At 41.4% G+C, this 10,033-nt stretch overlaps 1 protein-coding gene across 1 annotated transcript; it reads left to right on the forward strand.

Moving 5' to 3' along the window:
- Window positions 1-2,785: 2,785 nt before the first annotated feature.
- On the forward strand, window positions 2,786-3,721 carry LOC138514526 (olfactory receptor 13G1-like). The gene has a single exon (XM_069629994.1). It carries the CDS (start codon window positions 2,786-2,788, stop codon window positions 3,719-3,721), a length of 936 nt encoding a protein of 311 aa, XP_069486095.1.
- The last annotated feature ends 6,312 nt before the right edge of the window (window positions 3,722-10,033 follow it).

Consider the following 10,033-nt stretch of genomic DNA (forward strand, 5'->3'; position numbering starts at 1 on the left):
CAAAGACTCAGTTCTTAGCTGGCTCTCCTCTTACCTGTCCAACCGTTCATTCGCTCTCTCTTGGGGCGGTCAAACCTTCTCCACCTTCCCTCTGAAATATGGCGTTCCCCAAGGTTCTGTCGTCGGACTCTTCTTATTCTCTCTCTATACTTCGCTTCTCGCTCTTCTCATCTCCTCTTTTTTCTCACCATTTCTATGTGGATGACACTCAACTGTTCCTCTCCTTCTCTTCCTTCACCCCTGACTTTCATCTTAAACTCTCCTCCTGTCTCACTGCCATTAAAAACTGGATATCATCGCATTTTCTCTCTCTCAATACAGACAAAACTGAAGTCCTTTTCTTCCCTTCCAACACACTTCCTCCTGCCTCCCGCCCTCCTTCCATTCATTTACCCCCAGCTGATCTTCCCATCTCCGCTCATGCCTGGAATCTAGGAATCTACTTTGACTCGTCCCTTTCCTTTATTTACCACATTTCCCATACTACTCGCTCTTGTCGCTATGACCTCTCTAATATCCGTAAAGTCTGTTCCTCTCTCACAATCTCTTCCATCACCTTTTCTCACTTCTTCTACTGTTCTTCTCTCTTTTTTGGTCTCCCCTCCTCCCATCTCGCCCCCCTTAAATCCCTCTACCACTCTGCCATCCGTACCCTCTGTATTCTCTCGCCCCACGATTTCATCTCCAATTCACCTTCCAACCGAGGCTGGTTTCCATTCCACTTCCAACTTAAATTCCACTTCCTTTGTCTCGTTTTTTGATCTCTTCATGACCTTGCCTCTCCTTACCTTTCCTCTCTTCTCTCCTTCTATGCCCCCTCTTGCTCCATACGCTCTGCTGATCTCTTTTTACTCTTTGTTCCCCCACCTCCTTGTGCCTCTTCTCGTTTCCGCTCCTTGCCCCCTACATTAGAACTCCCTTCCTTTCTCTATCTGCTCCATGTCCACCTATTCCTCCTCCCGTTCCTCCTTAAAATCACTCCTTCTTCACCTCCCTCTCTGACTTCTCTCCCCTTCCTCCTCTTCTTTTTCCTCCCCACTCCATCTTCCTGATCCTTATCTCTCCCTGTCTGCCCAATGATCTCCACCCTCGCTTGTACACTCTCTACTCCCTTTTCACTTTCCCTTTTCTCCTTCCCATATCTCTCCTCTTCTCTTCCTTCCCAAATGCAAATTGTTCTACATGCTGTTTTTCTGGTTTGATTCATGTATATTTTATTGCTTCTATGTTCCATGTTTGATGTTTTCTGGTTGTTTTGCTGTAAAGAGCTTTGGAGTAAAGCGCTATATGAACAATAAAATACAAATACAAAACTTAGTATCTTAGAAGTCCTAGATATTGTTAAATATTATAAACATGTGCTTCTTGTATAGCACTATTGCATTGTTTTGAGTGTCCAGCTTCATGTTTAACATGTGTTATTCTTTGCCAATATTGAATTTCATGCTGGACAGTTATTCCATATCGCCTGTGTTAAAATGTAATATTGATGGCCCCTGTGGCAAGTGAAGGGCAAATAATGCTCTCAAATGAATTGAATGAAAATACACTTCCGAGTGAATGTTCTGGAAGTACATTTTCTGCACAAACCAAGTTGGAATGGGAAAAATTGAAAAGTGTCTTAAGAAAGAGAGCCCCTTTCCACTTTTATGGTGGCACGGATGGGGGCTGATAATTCAAAAGACAATCAGGTTAGCGAGGCAAGAGAACACACATGAAGTGTGTTGCGGAAGGTCGTGGGTGTAGGACTGGAGGAAGGTGAGCAAGTGGTGGTGGGGAGTGAGGACAGGAAAAAAGAAACAGAGCCAAGCTGAGGCAGATTATGCAGCCACACTTCATCTGACATTTAGGAAACATAGAATGAAGGCCAGGCAATGTCCAGTAGAGAAAGCATGAGTTCTGCTCCTCAACAGAACCAGGCCCATATATTATGTATGTTCATGTTACTTGCTATGCTACAGAGGTCAAATACTCTGACATGTGTCTTACTTAAACTCTTCTTTAAACATGAACCCTTATTTTGTTCCTGGTTTGTATTTCTGGATTTTTGAGGAAGCCTGTAGAAGAAACCATCTGCCAGGGAAAACCACCCATTCATCTTGAAGTGCAAACGTTTCAGAAGAAAAGGCTGTTGCAAAGATTTCCTGCCATGACTAAGGTATTAACCTAGTTCGGAAATGGTGCACCTTCTCCATGGCAGTGTCTCTTTCAGAGCACGTGCAATACGGAAATACAGATGCCTCACTTGTACAACACCACATGTTATGCTTTTCCCCATTCATCATGCACGTTACGTTCTGCCAGCAAACCTTCCTTGCATTATGTATCTGACACATGAGTAAATACAGTTATATGGTGCATCTGACCATACTTATGAAAATATGCATGATCAATGTTATATTCATCCAAGGATTGTATGCATCATGCCCTGGTTAAACATCAAAGTGGTATGCGAAAATGCTAGATCCCTGGATAAATATTGTTTGGCATCAAATTCTCTAGCAGCATATGCAACAATAACCAGTCATTACCTATTAAAGTACAGCAAATAGAAGGGCATGTATGAAATGTGGAGACAAACGAAGGTAACACAGTTGACAGCCAAATATGTGGCTGCTAACTAGGCTGGATGAAGCATAGATAGATTCTACAATATGCATACATTTATTGCTGCAGTTTTAAGCATCAGGTTATGTATACGATTTATCAATCAGACTGCTAATGTCCGTGTCATCATTCATTCATGTTTCTTCATTCCCAGTCACACTTTTCCTGTGCAGAAGATATGAACCAGACAGACCTCAAGGAATTCCTTCTAATTGGTCTTTCGAAGCATCCAAGTCTTGAGCCCACGCTTTCCTTTATCTTCATACTCATATATATGTTGGCCTTAGTGGGCAATGTCCTCATCGCCATCATCATCAGCGCAGACCACCGCCTTCACACACCAATGTATTTCTTCCTAATCAACCTTTCAGTGCTGGATATCTGCTGTACAACCGCTGCCATACCAAAAATGCTGGACATCCTTATCATGAACAGACTGGCCATCTCCTACAACGGGTGCGTTGCTCAACTCTATCTGTTTACTTCAGCCCTCAGCACCGAGCTTGTTCTTCTGACAGTAATGGCATATGACCGCTATGTTGCAATCTGCTTCCCTTTGCGGTACTCAGTCATCATGAACAGGATGGCGTGCGCGGTTCTGGCGGGTGCTGCCTGGGTGGTGGGATGTGTAAATTCCTTGATACACACTAGTCTCATATTAAAACTGTCTTTCTGTAGAGACAACACCGTTGATCACTTCTTTTGTGAGATCCCCCCGGTGCTCAAGCTTGCCAGCTCAAACACTTTTGTGAATGATATGGTGATTGTGGCAGCAGATGTCCTACTGGGAATGATCTGTTTTCTTTTGACTGTTGTATCTTACAGCTACATTATATCCACCATTCTAAAAATCCGATCTGCCGATAAGAAGAAAAAGGCTTTCTCTACTTGTGCCTCACATATGACTGTAGTCAGCATATTTTACGGTGGCGTCATCTACACGTATGTACGGCCTGCATTCAGTGGCAAGCTGGAGGCTGACAAGGTAGTGTCTGCCATGTACGCTATAGTCTCTCCGGTTCTAAATCCTATCATATATAGTCTGAGGAACAAGGAAGTCATCAATGCCATTAAAAAATTATTTGATCGACAAGCCCTTCCTCAAAGGGCGTAGGCCTGCAGAGATATTTTTATAAGTCGCCCAACCAAGCAGGCTGGGCTATCAGGGGTTTATTTAGGTAAAATATTTGTAATTACTTTTCCACTTGTATTCTTTGTAATGGGTGCACTGGAAAGCTTGCTCCAGATGTAAACAACTGTGGTGGTCTGAAGAAGCCTCCGAATCCAGATTGAAAATGCAATGAATCCAAGTCAAGGTCAATCATCCTTTGATTCATTGGGATAACAATGCTATGCCATCCATGTCAGGATCAAATACACCAGTGCTGCTCAAATTATTTTTGTTTTTAAATGTCAGGCTTGCACCACACTTGAATGTCCATGGGGGGAGCACATGTGAAGAATTTATTGGAATTTATATTCTCGGGAGGATAGCTCAGGGGCAACATGCTCGCCTTGAAAGCAAGATGACACAGAGCAACACAGGTTAACCTATCATATCATATCAAGCCTTGAGACTGAGAGATGCTAAAATTCCTGCATGAAACTCGACCCTTAGCTGGTTGCTCATTGGAATCTTTGATGGCTTGTAGGTAGTAATACAAATCCTTGAACTTTAGACATAGGTTCAAGGTTCCATATATAATTAATCTCGCTGTTCAGTGTGGTTTCCTTCTGCTTCCAAACTCCATTTTGAAAGATTGTACATGCATTTTATAGTACTCTTAAAGCCAGACACAGTATATCATAATAATGCTAGACTCTGGGACCAGAAATAGCCATGCCCCACAGCATGGAGTGTTTTTAACACATGTGAGGGAATATCCCACCTGTTCGGACCTGATCCGTTCCTGGAAGCATGTAATTTAAGGACACAGTCATGTCTCTGGCACATCCAGTTTGCCACTGAAAAGCCAGCATCTGCCAGCTTCAGAATGGAGCTAAACCTGTTATGTTATTGATCTTAATGTAGCTCACTCGCTCTTGAAACAGCTAAATGGAGCACTCTAGTTTGTCACACCCATTTATGTCTATCTACTGACAATAATAAACTCTTCTATGTTGTTGAGGGCAAGCTTTCACAGTCTCAGAATGAAAGAAATGCACACCACATTGTTAATTCGTTTGCCCAATATAATCCATGTGCATCAATGTGATGTGATTCAGGGAGTGAAGAACTGCTCTGCTAATAGCAGCACAATCATGAGAATTTAGGATAAGCTTGCGCTCAAGGTTCCAATGCCTGATAAGACACCAGACACATTTTGTCTGAGCTTGCCAATGGTAAATAAAATAAAACAAATTTAAGTATCATAGTAAAAGGTGTACATGTTGCAAGCACCAGACTAATATAATATAATTGGGCCAGAAAAAATGTAGCCTTGCTGGAAAAAATCGGAAGTACGGCAGTTGAACTCCAGAATAATCCGACAAAACCTCTGACTGGTGTCATAGTCTGGAGAAGCCCACAAACTATAAGCTCACAACACATTTACCACTCTTTGCCCAAAAACTGAATGCACCTTTAGTCGTATTGAAATTTCCAAACAAAAGGATCCATTCAACTTTCATGCGAGCCAGGTTCAATACCCTGAAAACCAAAGAAATGTTGGTTATTAGAAACAAAACCAACGAAACCTCATGTCGTTTTTGTGAAGAGCCAAACACTTTGGAAACCTGAAAACATCTGATCCTCACATGTCCAGGACTATCCTCAAATCGCAGGACCCACTTAAGCCACCTCTACACCCATTTTTGTAGTCTGGAAGAAGATTATTGTTGGTCATATTTAATGAATGGGTCTAACAGGAGATCAGTGATTGCTGTGGAGAACTTTCTGGAGAGTCTAGAACTAGACAAACTGTCAACGAAGGGGCTTTAGCTCCAACTTGGAAATTGGAAATTGAAATAAAGAACATAGAACTACAGACTTACAGAATTACAGAATTACCAAAGTGGGAATTTGTAAAAACTTGTAAAATACAGTTAAACAATAAAAAGAAAGAAAACATTTATAATATAATATGATATAATATAATATATTATTTGATGTAAAATGTAAGTAAATGTAATATATGTAATTCACTGAAGCACTGTTACCTGTCACCCTTGCTAGTTTTTGATAAGCCATTTTTAATTCAATTCAGCGAATACAGCTCAGAGTACACTGATCCCAACCCCATTTGAAATCCCAGGTATGCTTTCAAAATAATTGTGCCTTTCTATCTTGATTTCCACACCCCTTCTTTTAGAGATTGCCATATGCCTAAAAGAAAAGTCAGTCTTAGGTCACCAATTTTCTCTCGGTAACACTATCCGGTGGTTACTCAAACTCTGTGCGAAATGCTTCACGGTATGTGATTGCAAATCTACCCGTCATTCAGAAAAGCTTAAATGAAACAAATGGGGTAAGGTAATGATGAGGAAATGTTCACTGTTTTGTGAAGCATGACGACAGCACCAGCACCTGTGCCGTGCTATCACCAGGGGGTGGAGTTGCAAAGTGCCTAAGTCCTTACACTTTAAAGGGTGCCACATGTCAGGACAAAAAGCAAAGGTGTCTAAACTGGTGAGAATGGCTTCCTTTTATTGTCTAGTGCCAGATCAATGGGGCAGCCTTTAGTGACATACAACAGCACCGTCTTGTTAAGAATTTGATGCAGAGAACACAGGCATGTGCAAGGAAAGACGATGCATGTGCCCAGCAAGTATGCACAAAGACTCAGGTTGGAGTACAGGCATGTGAACTACAAACAGGGGTTTCCTGGTAATCAACCCATAGATACTTTTTTTTTATAATTTTTATATTTTGTAAATTACAATACAATTCTTTGTTTACCTCTGCCTGCAGAGCTCATTTTCCCAGCCGATTGCAGTAAATACACTAGTACGATACAATGAGACAGAGAGTAACAGCCAGCCAGCAAGGTCCTGAATAGCTTTCAGTTGCTTAGCAACCATCCACATGCAGCCTAACTCTGTTTTTCATGAGCCCCTTTGCAAAGTAGTTAACGCCCAAGTTAAATGACGTTCACTTTAAGCAGGGACACATGCTCTACAGTGGCATGTGTGGGGCCCCAGGCTGATGTGATATGCTTGGTCTGGCCTGCTCTGGGGCACAAGCTGTTGTTAGATAGAGCACAAGCTTAACAAACTCCCTGTTTGCTTTTAATGGTATATAATGTGCTGCTCTGAGCAATTTATAATTTATGTATGCGCTGGATTACTTCCCCCTTTCCAAAATTACCTTATGTAAAGGTTTAAGTGTCTCCACTTAGAAAGATGAAAAGATGAGTCAGTCTTTGGTGGGTCACCGCGGGTCATACACAGCTGCCCACGGCCAGTGCTTGACCTGGTGAGCGGTCTTCTTGGAAAATGTTGCATTATAAACAAAGGAACATGTACCCCTGCAAAAATCCACATTTATTGCAACCCCTTGCTGAGAAAATTCTAGCACAGACTACTGCACAGAATGAGATGAGAAACACATTGCTAAAATAAACGTTCTACAAGGACCAGGCACCCGAAAGTGACCAGTAGACAGAGCTTTTGTTTGATCTATGCTTATTATTGTATAGCTTCAATAAAGGTTTCTGTTCTTGTCAATCATCGAGCCTTCACTTAGATTGCAAAATGATATGATACAGTAGAATACAGTGCATTCCTTTATTTTGCAAGTAAGCCTCAAAGAAGCTCTGCTGTAAATGTTGCAATGCAGTGCGATCTATATATGCTATGCATATTGACTATTTAGGTTGTTTGTATATTACAGAGAAATGGTCCTGATCTAATAGACCCCACCACAACAATCCCACCCCATAATGTGGGTAATGAAACAGGCTGTTCTTGATCAATGTTGTTTTATTGAAAATAATAAATCAAATAAATCAAGAAATTAAAGGATGTGCCCTAATTTAAAAACCTATGGTCCTATTTGGAATTAAACAATTCACTTACTTTTCTCTGAAACCATCAGTAAGCGATGGTAGCAGAGAACAATATTGGTTAAAGATATGGTTCTCTTATTCTAGAACTGATTAAAGTCTAAAATTAGGTGAGCTTGGTTACAATTAATTTGAAGGTTTGGGTTCAGCAATACTTTTTGTTGTTGTTATTTCTTTTGGGAATTCTGGACCAGTGGCACCTAACTCTCTTGCTTTTCTCTAGTAATGAGGCCTGCTCTAGCTACACCTCAGTTAAACATGTTCATTAAGGACTGTATGTAAATTAATTAATTAACTATGGAAAACATCAGTCACAAAGGTATGTCATTCGACAATTCAATTATATGTTCAGGATATTGAAGATCTCAAAAGAAAACAAATTGATGAAGAAAACCCTTGTTATGGTGAAACTACTCAGGGTTTCAATGTATTTATCAATCACAAAACGCCTACACCATGTGCTATATTCCCCCTTCTGGTGACATAGTTTGTAAACAGGGATCCCCCAAAATATGTTTAATTGCTATCTAGGATTTAATGAAATATTTTGTCCAAATGTTCTGGGAAAATTTAACTCATATTTATTTGGTCTATCAAAGGCCCAGAATAGGTAGGGGCATCAAAAAGTTTCAGTGGGTCATTATGACCCTGGCGGTAAGGGGTTAACGTGGCCGGTAGACCTGCCGGCCCCGTTAACCACCTACTGCCTCATTACGAGGTCTCCTTAGCGGGTCCCGCGAGCAGACCAGCATGCTTACAACAGGCCCGTCACTAATGGGCCCGTTGTTAGCATGCTCCCCATTCCCATTGAGCCCTATGGGGGCTCGAATGGGAATGGGGATGAGTTCCTGGAATGGGGAAATACCGGGCCCTCCAAGGTTGGAATGGCCCGGTATTTCCTCATTCCAGGAACCCAGACCCGGTACCCGGAATTGCGGTAGCCATGCCGCAAATAGCGGCATGGCTACCTCCAGGGTCGTAATGACCCCCTCAGCCTTTTTGCCTATTCCCAAAATCCCACTCAGGTAATCTGGTTTTGTCTTGGGAAAAGCCTCTGCTTTCAGTTGCATCTGGAAAAAGCCCTCGTAAGGAGATTTTCCTTAAGATACTTAAAGTTGGAGCCCCGATTTGCTTTTTTGAACTGACTCTCTTTTTTCTGCTTTCCAGAAATGTTGCTCTCTTTGCTGTGTTTGAGTTTAAAAACTCAGATAACACCAACCAGGCAGCAGCATTTCACACATCATGTTTTGTTTGGACAGCGCCTGGGATAGGTTCAATTCACTTATTCGCACACACAAGGGTCCACCTCCTTGCATCAATTGGTCTATTTAATTCTCTGTGTCATAAAGGGATGGGGTAGCTATGAGGTAGCCGTTCCCTCAAGAACGTGTAACCGGAATTTGTCTGGAATATGTATTTTGTTTTATAATTCCCAGTATGCACACATGATGTTAACCAGAATTTCACATTCAGATGCACAAGAGCATTCTGAATCCGTAGACATCATTTATGTTTTGTGGCTTGAAGCATAATAGTTATTAAAATATGAAGATTAATAAACCATACATTTTCATATAAATTATGCTTATATGCATATGGTCCGTGTCTTCTTGTGGAATCTAAATCTGCATTTGTTTTTAATTGGACCAAGATTTCACCCATTTGTCAATTTAAATACATCATTTTGTGCAGCACATTTTACTGTAAAATGTATCTTGAAATACATGCATCATTCACCCCTGGTATCAACAGAACCATCTGTTGTCATAAAACTAAACACTGGTTCATCACGCTGCTTTAATTCAACAGATGCATTATTGATTTTGCAACTGACTACAAAATGTCTGCCCTAGCTTTTGTAGCTTTGGCCCCTGCAGCTGTGAACCTAGCAAAAGTAGGTCAAATGTTACAGCCACACGTGGGAAGGAGGAGGGTCCTACAACCAGTTACAAATGCTGTGCTAAAATCAATAAACCTACATAGGATTCATAACTCAACCATCATCATTTCAAGTACCCAGAGAGATAGAATATAAAAGGGGGCACATAGACACCCAGAACCACCAGGGTGTGTGGTTCGAGAACACTGAGGGATAGAGCAGAAAGCATATGCGAAATAATATGAGAAACCATATCAGAGACCAGAGCAGGCAAAGATGTAAAAGGGTAGTCAGAGGTGAAAGTTGAGACTTGTGGTGTTAGAGTTGGGGTGTGGTAGGGCATCAGAGCTAACAACGGTAAAAGACTTGCTTACCTGGTCCAGAAGACTGGTAGGGCTACAGTCACAGTCAGAAGACTTAAATGAAGCAAGAAAACAGAAGCCAGAATGAGAGAGGTTTGACAGAGCCCAAAGTATTTATTCTAGCAGGACTGGCAAGTTCACCAAGGAAAATAATTATGATTTTCTGAGAGAAATGAGAAACA

Source organism: Ambystoma mexicanum, chromosome 12, assembly GCF_040938575.1.
Source record: "Ambystoma mexicanum isolate Mex_15411 chromosome 12, UKY_AmexF1_1, whole genome shotgun sequence".
In the NCBI taxonomy this organism is placed as follows: domain Eukaryota; kingdom Metazoa; phylum Chordata; class Amphibia; order Caudata; family Ambystomatidae; genus Ambystoma; species Ambystoma mexicanum.